Here is an 18,508-nt window from a genome sequence, read left to right as displayed (position 1 = left end):
GGCAATTACGATTGTAAAACTGCTACAATCTGAGCATAATGTATTATTAAAAAAGCAATTTCTACAGAGGGGAAAGAATTTGGATTGGTGAGGTAAAGATTAATGACACAAGGGAATACAGAATAAGGCTTCAACCAGGGTAATTTGGTGTTATCAACTGAGTTGTTAACGTAAATTGGACACCGTAAAGATTTTAAAGGCTGACGTTTCGAGCATTATCCCTTAGTCAGATTGATTGGAGGAATTCATTGTGGGTTGTGTGTGGGTTTATATGCAGGAAAATGAAACTACGCTATTAGTGGGAATATGGTGACGAAAAAACAAGAATAATTTAGTTGAATGAAAAGCGTTCGTTGATTCAGTGGAGTGCCGATTTGAAAGATAAATTTTTGTTCTAGAGTTTTGCAGCTTTCCAAACTGCCTAGATGTATGGAAAGGCCGCAAAGTGCCATATGCTGTTTAGAACGATTAGGGAGGTTAAAGTGTCTAGCGACTGGTTTAAATGTGTCCTTGTCATTTTTTGTCGTTTCTTTTACCAATGTACAACTTTTTGCAATAAGCACAAGTTATACGGAAAATGACATTGGTCGAGGTGCACGTAAAGTGATCAGTGATCTTAACGGATCTCTTGGGTCACGACGTTTTCTCTATGTTATGAATCAAGGAACAAGTTTCGCATCGTGAGTTAGCGCATTTGAAAGTTGCAGGTTGATCATCGGTTTGAAATGAACTTCTCACCAACAGTTGTGGTCAGTTGTTGTCAGAAGAGTTATTTAACAGCTCATGTGATCACTTTTGATTGTGCCTTTGTACGACATTTCACATTCTATTCGCTCAATTTTCTTTCGATGATTTTGTAGCGTTGTGCCGAGAGAGTTATCCCCAAAATTTTTTCTGGACCAAGTGATCCCCTGATTGCTCGTAGCAATTGGACGCTTGGGGTGCTTCCCTCAGAGACGTGGAATAGTAGCATATTTGAAGTGGTGTTTGGAATCTGGAAAGATCCAGGATTCCTGAAAACAAAACTCTTGGTCATCGATAGACACGGTGAAGTACTGATAAGACCAAACTACGAAAAGAAAATTAGCTGCGACTTTAACATGTCCAAGCTTCAAGTTGCATTCACACTCCATGGTCTAACCATGAAGGATGAGAATCACTATTGTCTTCAGGTTGAGCTTGGCCTTCATCAGCCTCTTTTGACGGATCCTGTGATGCTTCTTCTTGAGGGTAATATATTTGTTACATCTTATTTGTGGAGGAATGCCACAGACCCGGAAGCGGGGGTACTTGGGCAAATATGTTCTGAGTATGTGCCTCTGGCCACTCAGAGCCCCTTGCCCATAGTCTTTCAGTGGCCAATTATGGACCCCATCTTAGCCACTTTTAAGAAAATGTGATGGCTTTCCTTCTTTGACTTTCACTTCTGATTTAGTAAAACCTTATTCTCAAATATCTAAATAGATTCTCCTAAGATAACCAGTCCCAAACAGGAAAACTTTTCCGTAAACGTTGGAGACAGCTTGCGAATAAACAGCCAAGCAAAGGGTCTTCCTACACCAACCATAACATGGACGAAACAGGGGAGAATTGTTGGTAATGATACATTGGTTCTCAATGGAGTAACGCCAAACGACAGCGGAGTCTACTTGTGCAGCGCTCACAACCAGGCTGGTGAAGATCATAAGGAGATTGTGGTTACGGTTTTGGAGCATAATTATGGATCACAAAAGCTAACAGGTTTTAACAATTTGTTTGTAGAAATAAATACCCATGAACTAGATTGCTAATGCATATTCTTACGTTGGTGACTGAATTTTCATTTCCAGAGCGTTTCATTGGCGCGTTCTGTGTTAAACGATTTGAAAACAACAGACACTCCCTCACTAGAAACCGAATGGAATCATTACCTATTCAAGGAGTTAATTAGTTGAAGTTGCTCAGAAATAATGACGACGAATATGATGATAATCATCCTTCCTGCTAAAGTGCTTTCTAACTTTTTTCCAGTTCTTCATATGCCAACACAAACATCACACGATAGAGGAAGTCCTATGTGGTTATTTCCAGTAGTCATAGGTGTGTCAGTTTTTTTAATAGCTGCAGTAGTTGCCTTTCGCTTGCGTGGGCACCGCTGCAGAAGGAACCTCGCTTATGAGCAGGATATTGATGAAAAAGCATCAGGGGAGCACTTCACAACTGCCAAGATCTAGCTTAGAGCCAATGAGGAGGCTGCGGATCAGTGACTGAACAGTATTCCTTGATCATACTCTATCATGGAATGCATCATTAGCTGGTATACCGAAATAGTAGCAAAAGCAGCGATACAATTTCTCCAATTCTTACCTTCTCAACCTCCTGCCGTTTTCTGCCCTAAGCCTCTAAATTGTCTCCACTGACCCGATAGTTCTCGTACGTTATAAATAAAACTTGCGTTATTGTCGGCGGTACACTGTGAGTGTGCTTTAAAATGATTGCTGAGGAAAAATAGAAAACTTTAGAACAGATCAATTCTTGTTATTGACGGGACAAAACTTTCTCATCGAGCTTTGACAAAAACCTTCTACTAGTCTTTGAATAACAATCTAACGCACCCATTTGATGAGTGCATTGGTGCTCAAAATCCTTTGTTTTACAATGTTAGTTCGGAACACAACACAATTACTGAAAAAATCCAAGAACTTGAAACTGAATAGTTTGTTACCGTAATTAGCATGGAAAGGCTTCGTAGGAGAGAACTTTTAAGAATTAAAACTTATAATCTGGCTTAATGTTGGTAAATAAAGCAAGAATACAATTTTCTGCGCTACATGCGTAGATATATATATATGTTATTTGCCGGCTGGGAGGTCCGTATGGTGAAAAACTGTGACCGAGGTCACAGTTTTTCACCATACGGACCGACCCTTAGCCGGTAAATAACATATTTATTTTTTGAAACTTGACGAAATTCTTTCCGAAAGAACCCGAATGATTTAGGGCTGTAAATACGGCAAGATCTTCCATAAACTTAACAGTTTTTGAGCGAGTAAATGGTAGTTAAAATAGAGATGATGCAAATTCAAGAGACATGCCTTAGCGAAACATTTTCATTACCGTAACTATAATTTAAAAGGCTTCCAAACAAACTTTGAAACATTATTTTTACAAGTATCTGTCACAATCTGACATCTGTCAATTAGAGAGCGCGTAAGTAAAAAAAAGCGTAAGAACATTTGAAAAACAACGGAACTAGTTTGGTAAGGACTTTCACGACGATGTTTTCTTCAAAAACAGTCAATGATCTAACGGAAAGTATTATTCACTCTCATCGACGATTCATTCATGTGCGAAGATTTACCTCTGTTTATTAAGTAAACGGCGAGGAAAGTAATTGTGAGTAAATTAATTTTTTTTTATTTTGAAGTTGTGAGAGTTTGCTCGTTTGTTTGCTGCAATGGCGTGTGTAAATCTGGTCTTTCCTTCACAAAAACTAAATTCGAATGACACACTCCAACGAGACACAAGGGGATTTAATACGGTCTTTTCTCAAAAAATTCCTTCAGTTTCTATTGTGCAATTTACGGTACAAATGTTCAAATAGAACGGACTTGGAAAGACTCACCGAGAGCGTATATTTGTTGTAGAACTTAACTTAAAACTTCGCTCGCTCTTTCATTGCGAACAAATTGCTTGAGAAAATTCAGGTATTAAATGAATGAAAGTTCCATCGTTCAGTTTAACTGTAACCAAATACCTCACGTTTTAACTTTCTAGGTACTTTTTGTGAACGATTAAAATTAATTACAGACGGGTTTTAGGCCGCTTGTCAACCAACGTAATGACACTATTGTTTATACAAATTCATTCTGAAACCAATATTTTTCTGTCAACCAAAGTGATTTGAGTGAGAGAAAAGAGAGGATTCATAGGTTATTCATCGGCTTGAGGTAGTGACCGATGTGTTTGCTTAAAAACACTACCCAGCCGGAAAAACGAGATACGTTTATGAAAAATGGCAACGAAAGTTGGGATGTACTTGGCGACTCACGAAAGCGTTACCGTGGCCCGTGGGCAGAGATAGGAAAATACTGACCGGGTAAGGAACCAATCAAATTGCAAGATTCGTTACCGTGCCCTCTGAAAAAAAATAAATAGAGAATAATACATGGGCGCGCATAGATATGGAATTTCTCTTCGGGTGTGTAACTTGATAGCTAACGAGTGAGCGCAGCGAACGAGTGAGATGTCGAGTTGAACACGAGAAGAGAAATTCCATATCTACAAGCAACCACGTATTATTTTGTCTAGCATAGAAACACAATAGCCCTTTACTGAGAAGAAAAGCCGACTTCATTTATGAATGAATATAAATGAATCGACAATCCCCGAATAACAATCGTAGAGTGCGTTGGCGCTAACTCCTAAGATGGAAAAATGCGTTGAATCATGATTACAAAAACCACAATAGTCCTAATTTTCAATTTGCAAAATTCTCATTTGTCCTTACCGATAGAAGAAGTCTTTCAGGTGAACGGCCAAAGTCGGCTTGTGGCAAATCTTTCAGCTGTCGATTTTCATTCTTAGCCGAGAGGCATGCTAACACCGAAGCCACTGAATACGTAACTTTCGGTTTTTCTTATAATATATTGATTTTCTTCCCCTTCTAGAAAAGTTTAAAACCTCACTGTCTGTCAGCGAAACGGATGTTTTAGCGTTTTAGCTGCCGTAATTCGAGAAAGCTCCGACAAAAAACTTGTATTGAGAATCGTGAACGTTTTCCCATTCATTCATCAATCTGACCGAGTGGCGCCAAAGGCGAGTGACGTGTCAGCAGTTGATTGTCTATATCAACACACGTGAAAAAATAAGATATTTTTACACGTGTGTTGTTACGGCTTTTCTCTGGGACGTAAATCCCTGTGTAACACCGCAGTTTATATGATAAATCTTTTATTTCAACAACAACACTTTAAAACAAAACGTTTCCTTTGATCTAAGGGTTATAAAACAAGACATCATAAAATGCAAAACATTTGCCTTTTTAGCAAGGGCGATTGTACCAAACGGTCGACAATGAATTCTGTACAAAATTATCAAAGAAATTTAATCAAATGTAATGTGCCTTTTCAGTTCTTTTACAAATGTTTGTGAGTTCAATCCTGTCGTTTCAGTGAACCATCTCGAAAACGGAAAGTGCCTTAGAGCTTAAAGCATGCAGGGTGAATTACAATATGATTTGGCCCGACAACCAACCCTCGTAGAAATATTCATTTTTATTAATAATCACTACTAAAATAAACTTTCATAAAGCTTGTTTTGCTTTTAGCTTTTGCTATGATACAGGATAGGAGTCGCATACGGTTCAGAAGAATGCGGAAGCATTTACCTGTTGGTGAGAGAATCATAAAAGTGTGCGAAGCCTTAACAAAAACACATCAAAATTCGTTGAAGAGACGCAAAAATAAATTTTAAGAACTTTTCTCTGTCTCCTTCTAAACCAAGCTCCTGTTGCTTAACCCTTTAACTCCCATGAGTGACTAAGACAGAATTTCTCCTTACAATATCAACACAAAATCAAGCAGAAAAATAAGGAGAATATAGAAGAAAACTCAATTAGGGGACTACGAGTTGATCCAATACCAAATTCTGCAAATAAAATGATCAGTATTTTATGGCAGACAGTAGGAAGAATTACCAAGAGATGTTGGGAGTTAAGGGGGTTAACAATCATAGGTTAGACAGGATGCTTTATGAGGAAAGACACTTATCAGAATTTCATTGTTGACGCGTTACGCCATGAAAGCCCAACAGGCAGTCACAAAGAGGGCTGCCCTGCAGTCATAAAGGATTTCTATGGGAATGGGGATTGAAATCTGATGATCTAGTTTTTTTTTTTACAAAAATACTTTCTTATGGTTTATGCACTAGTTAATTTAAAGCTTTAACATCCACACCTTCCCCCCCCTCTGTTCCATACCCAAGGTTGGACATTTTTTAACTTTACTTGGGGGTGAGGGGTGGGGAATACGAAGCAGCAGAACACATGAGTTTTGATATTAAATATGGAAGGTAAAGGTAAAGAGTCAGCTTTTGTGAGAAAATGTTATTCAAGAAAGTTTATACATCATAGAATTATGCTAATAAACAAAAAACACTCTGCTGCACCGAAAACTAATAGGTGACTGCTAAATTCTTCCACAATCATAGATCACACAAAGAATCATCCAATTAAAGAAAATGTGCCTACCAGGGGCATTTTAACCCAATTTCCTTGGACAAATCCTCAAAAGCTCAAATTTCGCAGAGGCTGGTCCGAAGTGGAGTGGGAGGGGATAACCTCTTGGTCATTTTCAGCTCTCTTCCTTAGAGGGATTTTTTGTGATGCAATGACCATGATACACATTGCAATCACATGAGGTGGAATCTCTTGTTTGCTTTTGTTAACAGTAAATCTGCAGTGTAAGTCTGTGCAAGGATCTTGCAGCCAATGTGGTGTCACAGCTTGACAATATCCTCTCGTCCCCAGTACACAGTGATTCAAGACAAGTATTAATGTGAATCTTCTTGGAGAGGTTATTAATTCAAGAAAACCACCCCAGTGATTCAATAAGTTACCCTTTTAACTCCTAAGAGTAATTGGCACCTAAAATCAATGCTGAATCAAACATTGAGGTCATGATAATAAAGGGAATGATCTCCAACAAGAGAGGCTCATAGTAGATGAACAAATTCTTCATGTTAGCACCACAGAAATGTATACAGATCAGTATGGAGAATATGAATACCCATGATAGGGTGGAGAGGGTTAAGTTCACCTGAGTGGGTGCTGGTATCCATTTATTTCCCTGGAGAGAGGTACTAAGCTTATATGTGCTAGAATGCTTCCAGAATCTTGGTTTGGAAGTACCGGTAGGTTGGATAGGTAAAGACTTGACATGGAATAATCTCCAGAGCATTGGACATTAAAAATAATTAATCTTACAGCCTGTGCAGACAAGCCCTTCACTGGATTATGAAAAACCACCCATTGCCATCACCCTACCTCCCCTTAACCAGATTAATCTATTCAGATATAGAATGGCCTAAAACATAATTCAAAATTATGCAAAATATGCAGATACAACTACTTATTCTAAAACCACAAACAAAATATGAAAACATTTCTTACATTCTCACAACTTCAATAACATCTCCTTCTAATAATACTTCTCCTAATTGTTATAACACAATAATATCAGTAGAATTTACATTAAAAAAGCCATATTTGCTTACATCAAACTTAAATTAAAAATATACCCTCATTGAAACTGTAGAACACAGCACTTGCATTTTCCGTAAAAGGATAAACCTTATTCTGACTACACTCACAAAAGACATTCAATGTGATAATTTTATTTAGGATGAGTCAGTCAGGGTTTCCATTTACTTTTGAAGTAGAGGGCACTGCCTTGTGAGTGGGCAGGCACATGCACACTGTAAAATTTGAGGGCCAAAGCCCCGAACCTCAACGGGGGGGGGGACATGGTTCCCCCGGGAAGCTTTTAAAACTTAAGTCTCCCAGAAGCGCATTTTCCTACAATGTGGTAAAGAAATCTTCCTGCAATGACGCATACTTAATCTAATTATAGTAAAAAAGAATGGTACTCTGGTAAAATTTGTTTATTTCACTACACAGCTATAGGTATATCAAATCACTGCTGTTGTTCTCAGAGCTTCCTTTCTTCTTACAGTTACAAGTTAACTTTATCTTATAAAGTGATAAAGAGTGAAACTGACAACACTTTTTGTAGTTTATGAAAACTCAAAGTCAGAGCCCTAATCATTTACGTTAATGCCTTTTGTCACCATGTACTACCCAGCAGTTGAAAATTTATACCAAATATTGATAGAACATTGGAGTCTGATACAAAATCGGCCCTTGCAGATTAGAATTTTTACAAAACCTCTGATCATCTCTAACAGAAAGGAAAAATCCCTTTAAGGCATGCTTGTAAGAGCAAAAGTAAAATTTGAAGGCGATAATGAAACGCCACCAAAAAAGCCACATAAGCTTTATCTTGAATGAAAATTAAATTGGAACAAAGTTTCTTTCAATTACTCGGAATATTTACGCTTTGAAAGCCAACAAAATGTTGGCTCCCTGAGACGCACGTGTCAGCTAATAAGCATTTTTTATGACGTCATTCATCTCCTGCTGTTTATTTCATTTTCTGTTTTATGAACAGTTTAAATAATGGAAAGCATAGAAAGCGTATGCAATTTTTCAAAAAACCTTTTCACCGGCTGTAAACCTGTTAAAACCGGATAACTTAAATTTAATTTTTGGGTCATTGCACTTGACTTTTCATGTGTAAATGAGTGCTTACATGTTTCACTCCAAGGAATGTGTAAACAATGTAAGAGTAAAAATGTTCAACTTCTTAAAAAAGAATCTAGGATGCTTTGAGTTTTTTCTTTTGCTTGCCATGATGACGCCGCAGAACGCAATTGCTTTTAAACATGTGGCACGTTACGTTCAAGAGTTATGTAAAAGCTTATCAGCCAGGCTCTTTAGGAAGAGACAGTCCCAAGGACGCGACTATCGCGCAGCGCCTTTCCCGTCAAAGTAAATTTTGTTTCCACGATCTAATGGCAAGTAATTGATAAATAAGTGCAGTGTTTTAAACTTACAGGGAAGAGTTAGTTTTTAGTTGAGGTTGATAATTTTTTTCTTGACGATTTTTTTCGTACTTAAAGTAGCCGGGTACTCTGTTCAAAGTAGACGGGTGCCGGTGTCACAGCGGATTTGGATCCCCCGGTCCAAATCCGCTACCCCCCCTACCGAACTTTCCTTTTAAGCATCGTTTGTATCGTATTTGGTAACTCATTATATTAGCAAGCTTTTCTTCGATGTTCTTTTCAATCCCGACACAACATTACTCAATAAGGTAAAGAAAACAGCCATTTCGTTCCAATTCTGCGGCATTTATTGTAACGAGTCGTACAGTATACGCAAGAATTAGATGCATGCGAACAAACTAACTGAATTGGAACTATTGAAATTGTTACAAAAAATCTTTACTTCTTCTGATGCGAATCAACATAGATACGAAACGTCATAACAATGATGGGGACTATTGCGTCCAGTCACAAAAATAACAGTCTGATTTTCTAATTAAATAATATTAAAGAGTTTCTGAACAAGAACGAATTAACTACTCCTACCGTGATTAAATCGTTCGTAAAGCCTATGATAATTAAGTAAAAATGTTTCTATTCCGAATTATTGGAACTCTCAGCTTAATTTCAGATGCAAATCAACATTTATGTCTGCGTCTTAACAAAAGTGGAGACTATTACATCGAACTCAATCTTATGTTCTAATTTCAACGATTAATGACTGTCGAGGGATCCGAAATAACGCCTTAACAATTACGAAGACGTCTAGAGTCTGGCGGTCTGCAGATAATACAGAGCCACTCGCCCTCCTGGGCGGTCTTAAATCTCTCGCAGCTCATGTGTAACCATTCCTCGCACAAGTCGTACTGTACCATGTCGTCCCAACACTTAAGCATTGAATAATAACAAAATAAATTAGTGTCCGCTAGCAGATTTGGAGGGGGGGGGTCCATATCCGCTAGCGGATTTGGACCGGGGGGTCCATATCCACTGGCGGATTTGGACTGAGAGGTCCATATCCGCTAGAGGGTTTGGAATGGGTCCAAATCTAGGGGGGTCCAAATCCACTTGGACACCGGTACCCGGGACCCAGCTCCTTATACAAACCCTGTTGAGTCAGTCTTCTAGTATACGCATCCTGACAACATCCTAATATGCGCACCCTGAAACGAGGGTGCACACAAACAACCACTAAAAGTACAATCAGGATCATGGCAACTATGATTGCAGAAAAAACAGTCCCTGTGATGATGGCATCATTTGTGTTATCTGCACCTAAAAAACCAGGATATCCCGACTTGAAGTAAATTAATGATTTAATTCCCATGATCTGATTGTTAATTCTCCCCTCTAAATACTACACATTTCCTTGTAAATTGGTCATGAGAATTTGGTGTTCGATCAAAGTAATATCTTGTATCTGATGAGTTCAAGTATTCTCACTACCTATTTGCTGGATAATGCGTGAATAGTATAAGGAGAAGTTACATGTTAATCACTTCTGGGAGTTAAAGGTTAAAGTAAGCCATCTGACTTTACCTTCAGCAAACAGCATGAAACTCTTCAAAGGTTGGTCTGTAGTACAATGGTGGTTAGATCCTAAGCAGTAAGGATATAACCTGTAACTGCCCTCCACTGACTTGATTACATCTCTTACTGTGATATTAGGAGTTTTTTCTTCGGAATGTCTATGACCATAATTTTCTTTGCAGCGAGGGATCTCATGGTAACAAGTTCCACCACCATTTTCTCCTTTTAGGAGCTTGATAATGCGGATTGAAGGAGAGCCTTTACCAAGGTATATGTAATCAGCCTGTTGATTGTCATCTGATATGTTGACCATCATCGTCAGTGTTCTGCCTGCAGAAACTGTTTAAAAAAAGGAGGAAAACCACACAATATGTCATATTTGTCATATACTTATGCACTTCCGAGACCCGTGGGTAACTAAAAAGTATGTTGAAGCATATATATTGCTATTTTAACCTCAGTATGTACCCGAACGTAACATAATCAAGAAGCTGCCTTGAGGTTGTTAGAGAATGAGTTAATAACTTACTATTAGCCGTGAGTTAAGAACAGTGGTGAGAAATTTAGGCTATTGACACTGTCAGGTAGTCATCATGAGTTTATATTTATTCTAAATATAAATTTATTCTAAATTTTTAGAGTTGCCATGATGTAAGCTTCCTTAAAAGATCTTATTATTCCGCTTCTGAGCCTCTAATCATAAACCACAGGGCTATGGCAATGAAATAGATTGTACTCTGCCTGAGGGGGGCATTGGGATTTTGGTTTTTGCGGTTTTGGCTATATTTTAGATCGGTTTTTCGGTTTTTGTGCCAAAAAACTTCGGTTTTTCGGTTTTGGTGTTCGTTGCGGATTGCGGATTTTCCATATGTTAGCGTTTGGTTTTCGGTTTTCGCGAAAAATATTGACGGGTTTTCGGATTTGATATTCGATGCAATTTTCAGTTTTTCCTATTTGACTTATTTGGGTTCCGGTTTCTCCTCGATCTGGGCGGCAATTACGCGCCTCCACTGATCTCGAATAGCGGCTAAACGCAAATGTTATCGAGAGGAATGTGTGACAAACCAATTGAAATATCGCAGAGATCCCTAGGTAGCCTACGTGTAGCCGTACCCTCCCCCCCCCTCAAGGTGGGGCGGGAAGGGGAGGGCACAGCTACACGAACAATGCCGGAGTTTCTTTATCAATGCCACCTCGAAGTTGGTCACCAAGTTACAGGTCACACGTGACAGTTTGATTCAACAAATGGAAATGTTAGATTAAGGAATTCGATGAAACTTTTCAGAGCTATAGCTTTTTGCGACTGCAAAATTGCAATCCTATGGAGGACTTTTGTGCAAACTTCCTTGATTTATTGATGCTCCATTACCAGCTGCTGAGTCCGCAAAGACCACGCTCGAGGTCCTCGAGAGAGCAGCTGTTAATTTAAGCAGATACTAGAATGTCCGTGGCATTCATAAATCCTGTCATGAGATTAGTGTAGTTTACTCTGTGTGCGCTATTTGTTACCACTTTATCTAATCGATCAGGGTTTAATAACTGGGATTTGAAAATGTATCGATTTTGACAGGTTAAATACATCGAAAGTGAGCACGATTCTTTCATAATGATTAACAAATACGTTAATTATTATGATATTTTAGATTTAGGCCCGGGGATGAAATAGAGAAACCTTCCTTTTTACAGTCTTCGATTATTTTGAGAAAAAAAAAATTCCTAGAGTGGCTAGGTTGGTTCTTTTATAAAAGATCACAGACTCTCGTTTTTCTTTGAGCTCAGTGTAAACATTAATATCCAGTGTCTGACCCAGTGAATCAAAATATAAATGAAAGCAAACACCCAGTGAACAACATCATATAATATTTCATTTGTTGACCATGATTAGGATAAGGTTTCAGACTACGCTCAAGCTAAACTACCAATCTGAGAGGTTTATTTAAGACAGAGTCTGGCGCAAAGAGTATCCTAATACTTCGTGCTGACACGTACAACGCAACCGTTGATGTGTTTTTGTTACACTTACCTCCGTCTAAAGGTATCATCCAAAATAGAAGGCAAAACGTGATCTTGGTCATATAGTGGTCCATGACAGTCTGTAACTCACGCAAATGAATAGAGGGAGCAAGTTTCAAAAGAAACGTACTGTGGTGCTGCGTCAGCGGTATAAAGTAACAGGGTAAATCAACTGAGTTGATAACGTAAATTGGCCACTGTAAAGAGTTTTAACTGAGGAGTTTAACGTTAGCCCTTCGTCAGGGCGAAGCATCTTTTGCCCGTACTCACAGAAAATAATTCAGAATGTGCTCGTGGCTCATATTTTGTAGTTTTACCTCGCTGTCTGATTGGTTGATCGAGACAATAAACAAATAACTCACGCCTCTCAATAAAAACTTTGTCGATAAATAATATAGGTCGCTCGTAATTTGGTAAAAGAGAAGAATGAAGGGAGTATCTTTCATGTAATCGTTCATGTTCGAATACTGTAGTCAAAATATCTCCTACACTGTGTAGGCTTAGGTTAACATTTGATATCCGATCTATTCTATGAACAGAGTGGATAGTAGATATAAACTTAAAATACCAAGATTGCCACTCCATAGTTTGAGCAATTTATCGTGTTGTGAGAGAAAGATTGTAGCCTTTCGCTTTTCTAGGAATCGATCATGTAAATCCTATCGTCTGTCATCCGTAATGAGACTTAACAGTCGGAAATTACATAATAAATGCGTGACTTGATGAAATGTTTGGAAAGTTCTACTATGAGCGGCCGTCACCACCAAAAATACATGGATGTCAAATAGATCAGCAAATACAAAGCTGGTCTAAGGATCAGCTGCAGGATAGTATAGCTAATAAAGGAATGGCATGGCCAAATTATAGACGGTCTAGTTTTCCTTCATGAAACAGAACACCCTAAACATGAATAGTTTTGCCAATTGATAAATGGTTTGGTTGCCTATGTCGAGTTGGAACATGAAATTGTGAAATGGTTCATTTGATTTTAATTCACCCTGAACTTAACTTCTTCATTTCGAGGAAATCGGGAGTCAGTCAAGAGTTACTACTCAGAAATGTTGATAAAATTTCGCACTTATCCCTTCCCATTTTCCTATGGATCGATGGCCGTTTTTATATTTAAAACGTCTTATTTATTCTTAAGACGTATTATTCCCGCCATTATCACGATTTGAAGGAGCGTGGGCGGAGTTAATTTGCCAGGCTTCCAAACAAAGGCGCAGGTGGTAACGTTATAACAGCTTTAACGCTGATTTGAGGAGATAATTTTAGACCTGTCCCCCCCAATTGTATGGTTAGTTAGGCATGTGTGCTTCGATAAAGCTGAATTTTCTTTTTTGCAAAAGAAGACCGCTTTTTGATGCTCTTTCAAACGGGTGCCAAATTGACGTTTGGTCTGTCCCATATACTTTCCCCTCTGTACACATTGAAATCAAGAAAGGGCAAATGTCTATCCTTTTCAAACTCAAGAATGAATTGGATAGACGGCTCTACTGAATTCAAGTGTGATAAGAGGCGTTCCACTTCATTTCCGGTTACCGCAGAAATAACATCAATCATGCCGTTAAGGTTGCGGAGGAGAGACTCAGGGAGTTTTTGCCCGTGGAGGATATTATTCATCTGCTGTCTTTTTGTCTCAAAACCACGCTCCTTTAATCGTGATAATGGCGGCTTACTTCCTGACGCCTATTTGCACCTCGTCAGAAAAAAGGGCAGCTACTTAGTGAGCGTATAAAAGGACCTCCTGTTGCAGGGTTTAGATCACCCCTGATGAAGGCACTAGACAGGAGTGTCGCAACGTTGGGTCTATGAATTGTAACCTCTCAGTTACATTCATTAAATCTTTAAACCAGAGTAGCATCAACCATGTCTAATTCATAACTTTATGCGCGGCGAAATTAAAACGAACGGTCATCTTGGTCAATGGAGTCTCGGCCGTGTTCGAAGTTTTAAAATTGTCTTCTGGCAGAAGAAAAGCAAAGGAAGTCGCTAAGAAGAACCCGATTTCAATAAGAAACAGAAACAAGCAATGTCCTGAGGAGTTGAGGAACAGAAAATGGTGGACGAATAAATACCAAATCTAAGATGAACCGTTTTTCAAAGAAAGGTTGAGGGTATGACGAGACAATTGAATTTCTTCTGAGCGACTTTAAAGACCAATAGTGAAGGAGACGATTTACTTTAAACACATAACCGTGGCCCTTTTTCTAATTATAACACGATCCCATTTTAAAACGTGCATTATCTGTTGCCCGTCTTTAAAAAAAGAGATGCATCATGCGTTCAGATGAACTAACTTTGTATTGCGTCCTCAAGACGCATTACGGAGCAAAGTTTCGTTAATAATGATAATTGAACTGAGTGGGGTGCAATTTGCGCTGAAATCATACGCTTTTCAAAATGGAACGAGCGCGCCGCACGAGTTTGATTTGAAATCACAAGTACGATTTCAGACCAAAATTGCACGACACGAGGTTCAATTACCACTTTATTACATCCATTTTGAGATCGCCCAAACACTGGACCTGGTCAGTTCATATATCTTATTCATACAGTACTGAGCCGGTTTGAAATTGAATTTTTCCCCATTTTTTTGGTACGATCCGTGAATAAATCGCACTAGTGATTTCAAAATGGGTCTTATAAAACGCATAATGCGTCATTTGCCAGTCTGTCTTCAAAGAGACGCATTATGCGTCCAAATGAACTACCTTTGTAGTGCGTGGAAGCATAAAATATTAACAAATGCTGCTACTTGCCCAAGTTCTTTTAGAGAAGTAATATGTCATAGGTGTAAAAACGGCCATCGATCCATAAGAAAATGGAAAGGGATAAGCGCGAAATTTTATCAACATTTCTGAGTAGTAACGGTTGACTGACTCCCGATTTCCTAGAAATGAAGAGGTTAAGTTCAGGGTGAATCAAAGCTATATTTCGCATCTATTGGACACCTCGCTTAGTTATAAGATAAGAGAACTGTATCAAGTTTGAAAGCCACCTTTCTGATGTAAAGCCAGGAAATTTGTCGCGAACATGGAGCGTGAATAGGCGGCAAAAGCCATCTCATTTTTTGCCGTTATTAAATGCCACAAGTTCTCTTGCCTTGGGAATGAGTTTGACTGTGAACTTCCTTCTACATGTTTTTTGGAGAACAACAATGAGTATCTCTTAGATACAGCGGAACACCATACAAACAAACCCTAAAACAATAAACTTTTCTCGGATATCCAGAAATAGAAATAATTCCCTATTGTTTAGTCTCGTTAAGGATGACAAACGATAGGATTTACATGATCGATTCCTACAGAAGCGAAAGGCCATAACCTTTTCTCTCACAACACTGTTAATTATTCAAACTACGGAGTGAAAATCTTGGCATGTACCCAAGTTATATCTATCATCTACTCTGTTCATATGAAATGTTCATCTAACCCTATACAGTGTGAGAGCTAAATTGATTACAATATTCAAACATGAAAGATTTCATGAAAGATACTCCCTTCATTTCTCTCCTTTTATCAAGTTACGAGCGAAGTATATTAATAATCGACAAAGTTTTTATTGAGAGAGGCGTGAGTTGTTTCTTTATTGTCCCGATCAACCAATCAGACAGCGAGGTAAAACTACAAATACGAAGCACGAGTACAAATTAAATTATTTTCTGTAAGTTCGGGAAAAAGACGTGTCGCTCTGACGAAGGGCTAACGCAAAACTACACAATTAAAACTCCTTACGGTGGGCAATTTACGTTAACAACTCAGTTGATAATACTTATTTACCCTGTTATACTCTACCACCGACGCACCCCCTCTATTCATTTGTGTGAGTTAAAGATTGTCATGGACCAAGAAATGACGAAGATCACGTTTTGCCTTCTATTTTGGATGATACCCATGGACGGAGGTAAGTGTAACAAAAACACATTCTAGTTTCGTTGTTTCGTGTGAGGAACAAACTCTCCTAGTCGTGTTATTATGCGGACTCATTCATTATTTTACCAACAGGTAAAACACCCATCCAGACCAAAATCGTTTCAATTTTTAATTGAAACGGTTTTTTCATGCCGCTCTCGCTAAAAGCGGTCCTCTTGACTTCCCGTCGGAAAAAAGTTTTCTTTTATTTTTCGCTCATGAAAAGGGTTTAGGACACATGTTTCAAAAATAGTTTAGTCGTTCTCCAATTCTCGCTTCTTGCGTCGCCAAAAGCTAAAAATAATATTTGGCTAGACCACTCGTGTGAACAGCAGCGATCGAAAGTGTGAATTTCACAGATTGTGTCCACCGCGCAGCGATTACAATAATATAGCTCACGGAATTCTATCTTGCTACAAGTTACAAGATGTCTTGAGTTAGTTTACAGACAAAATATGGAAACTTCACCTGAGATATTTTTCATACAAGCGTGATCAGAGGAGACCCTTCTCTTCGACCTCAATTTGCATATAAAAAAAATTCCTTAACTTGTAGGAAAGAAATCTCAAATGTAGGCGTTAATCGGGCTAAAAAAGCATATCAGTGTATTTTTTTTTTACACCAATGAGGTCATCGATTGCCTCAAACTCGCAGGTGAGTCTATAACTTTCATTCCCCATTCTTAAAAGCAACGCAAGTATTTGCTCAATTGTGCTCGTGTTAAAGACTCTCATTTGCATATGAAAGATATTTTTGCGTGGGGCAAAGGAAAAATTCTGAGTCCTCATGACGCGTGACAAGACGAAAAAACATCTTTCTTAATTCTTTACCGAGTTCAGAACTTACCATCTCTACTATTTCTATTATTTGTATTATTCTGATAACTTCGATAATGTATCTTCTACTTTAAAGGTGATCGGTACTAACGCTTTCGCTACCATTTCTACTATTTCTATTATTTGCATAATTCTGAAAACCTCTTTTGCGTATCTTCTACCTTGAGGATTTTAAGTTAAACGTGATCGGTAGTAACGCTTGCGCGCTTGCGTGACTTACAAAGTAAACAAAGAAGAACGTTGAAATATCAGGGCGTGAACTGCGCACAGTGTGGAGAGGATCAAAATAAAAGAATAAAATTTGGCACTCTGGTCATTACAGACATATCGCGTAGCTTAAAAGGACACCTAAACGAGTTACAATACGTTACAGTGTTATTTACAAAACAACACGCATACATTCTGAAAGAATTCTTGCAGTTTCTCCCGAGATTCAGCACACGGAACGCAGCTAGCCCCCCTCTCTGAAAATGCTATTTTAGCCTGACTAATGCCTGCATCTTGAGAATTCTTTCGTACAAATTGGTGACATTAAGGTCGAAGAGAAGGGTCTCCTCTGATCACGCTAGTATGAAAAATATCTCAGGTGAAGTTTCCATATTTTGTCTGTGAACTAACTGAATACATCTTGTAAGTTGTAGCAAAATACAATTCCGTGTGCTACATTATTGCAGTCCCTGCGCGCTGGACACAATCTATGAAATTTACACTTTCGATCGCTGTCCACACGAGTGGTCTGGCCAAAAATTATTTTTGGAAAAAAGAGAGAATTGGAGAACAACTTTCGTTGACCATTTTTGAAACATGTATCCTAAGCCCTTTTCATAGGCAAAAAATAAAAGAGAACTTTTTTCCGACGAGAAGTCGAGAGGACCGCTCTTAACGAGAGCGGCACTAAATCATGATTTCGCTTTAGTTAAGCTTTGTAATATGTCAACGAACGACCGTTTCCCAAATGTATCTAGGACGTAAAGCCATGTACCTGAAATTTCTCATGCGCATGCTGGCATTTCCTGTCCTGTGATTGTAGGATTCTTTTTCACGAGTCACGATTGGGCATGCGCAGTGAAATACGTTACCTTCAATTACAGCGTTCGACACCTGCGTCCCATCGGGGTGCTATCTTTGTACAAAGTGGATAACACTTTGATAGGCAGGGTACAATCTATTTCATTGCCACAACCCTGTGGTTTATGATGAGAGGCTCAGAAGCGGAAAAATAAGATCTTTTAAAGAAGCTTGCATCATGGCAACTCTCCTAAGGGTCTGATTTTAAGACTTATTAGAAAAGTGCAAATACTTTTTACTGCAAGTGACCCTTGAATCACAATATTTCATTTAATTTACAGCTGAACCAACATGTAGACGTGCTAAGAACCTGAGTGTTGAAAATTATAATGGCAAGTGCAAAAATACATTTCTGTTTATAATTTATTTATTGACTGATTTGTATGTTTTTGGTTCTTAAACATCAGTCCTTCAGCTCATTCACAAGGACATTATCAGCCAAAACAAGGCCTTAAGAGCGAATTACTTTTGACGTAGAACTAATATAAACTCACGGTGACTACTGAC

At 38.5% G+C, this 18,508-nt stretch overlaps 3 protein-coding genes across 6 annotated transcripts in view; 1 reads left to right on the top strand and 2 right to left on the bottom strand.

Annotated features, from left to right (window-relative positions):
• The window catches only part of LOC131782811 (uncharacterized), a 40,243-nt gene that overhangs the window by 14,338 nt on the left and 7,397 nt on the right, over nucleotides 1–18,508 (bottom strand). For 3 of the 4 annotated variants that reach the window (XM_066160913.1, XM_066160915.1, XM_066160914.1), the window contains exon 1: nucleotides 4,490–4,761. The exons of the other annotated variant lie outside the window; for it this stretch is intronic. The gene's annotated coding sequence lies outside the window, so the exon portion shown is untranslated. Of the gene's footprint in view, nucleotides 1–4,489; nucleotides 4,762–18,508 lie in introns of those variants that run through there. 4 annotated transcript variants of the gene reach the window in all.
• Nucleotides 578–2,385, top strand: LOC136278068 (uncharacterized). Its single transcript, XM_066161269.1, has 4 exons — nucleotides 578–598; nucleotides 861–1,230; nucleotides 1,465–1,740; nucleotides 2,011–2,385. Exons 1-4 carry the CDS (start codon nucleotides 578–580, stop codon nucleotides 2,211–2,213), a joined length of 870 nt encoding a protein of 289 aa, XP_066017366.1. The 3' UTR covers nucleotides 2,214–2,385.
• On the bottom strand, nucleotides 8,962–12,461 carry LOC136277967 (uncharacterized). The gene is made up of 3 exons (XM_066160929.1): nucleotides 12,194–12,461; nucleotides 10,180–10,509; nucleotides 8,962–9,527 (listed from the first exon to the last, which is right to left on the bottom strand). The coding sequence occupies exons 1-3, from the start codon at nucleotides 12,255–12,257 to the stop codon at nucleotides 9,460–9,462; spliced, it is 462 nt and encodes a 153-aa protein (XP_066017026.1). The 5' UTR covers nucleotides 12,258–12,461; the 3' UTR covers nucleotides 8,962–9,459.

The sequence above is a fragment of the Pocillopora verrucosa genome, chromosome 14 (assembly GCF_036669915.1).
Source record: "Pocillopora verrucosa isolate sample1 chromosome 14, ASM3666991v2, whole genome shotgun sequence".
Classification (NCBI taxonomy): Eukaryota; Metazoa; Cnidaria; class Anthozoa; order Scleractinia; family Pocilloporidae; genus Pocillopora; species Pocillopora verrucosa.
The sequence above is the reverse complement of the archived record's forward strand: the minus strand, read 5'-3'. Positions and strand labels throughout refer to the sequence as shown.

What these genes read in the sequence shown, in the direction of transcription:
- LOC136278068 (XM_066161269.1), top strand. Translation starts at nt 578, where the DNA reads ATGACATTGGTCGAGGTGCAC. An exon ending in TGACATTGGTCGAGGTGCAC is followed by an intron (nt 599 to 860) that starts GTAAAGTGATCA and finishes ATGATTTTGTAG; the next exon opens with CGTTGTGCCGAGAGAGTTAT. An exon ending in TGTGATGCTTCTTCTTGAGG is followed by an intron (nt 1,231 to 1,464) that starts GTAATATATTTG and finishes ATATCTAAATAG; the next exon opens with ATTCTCCTAAGATAACCAGT.
- LOC136277967 (XM_066160929.1), bottom strand. Translation starts at nt 12,257, where the DNA reads ATGGACCACTATATGACCAAGATCACGTTTTGCCTTCTATTTTGGATG. An exon ending in GATGATACCTTTAGACGGAG is followed by an intron (nt 10,510 to 12,193) that starts GTAAGTGTAACA and finishes TTTTTTAAACAG; the next exon opens with TTTCTGCAGGCAGAACACTG. An exon ending in TTTCATGCTGTTTGCTGAAG is followed by an intron (nt 9,528 to 10,179) that starts GTAAAGTCAGAT and finishes TCAATGCTTAAG; the next exon opens with TGTTGGGACGACATGGTACA.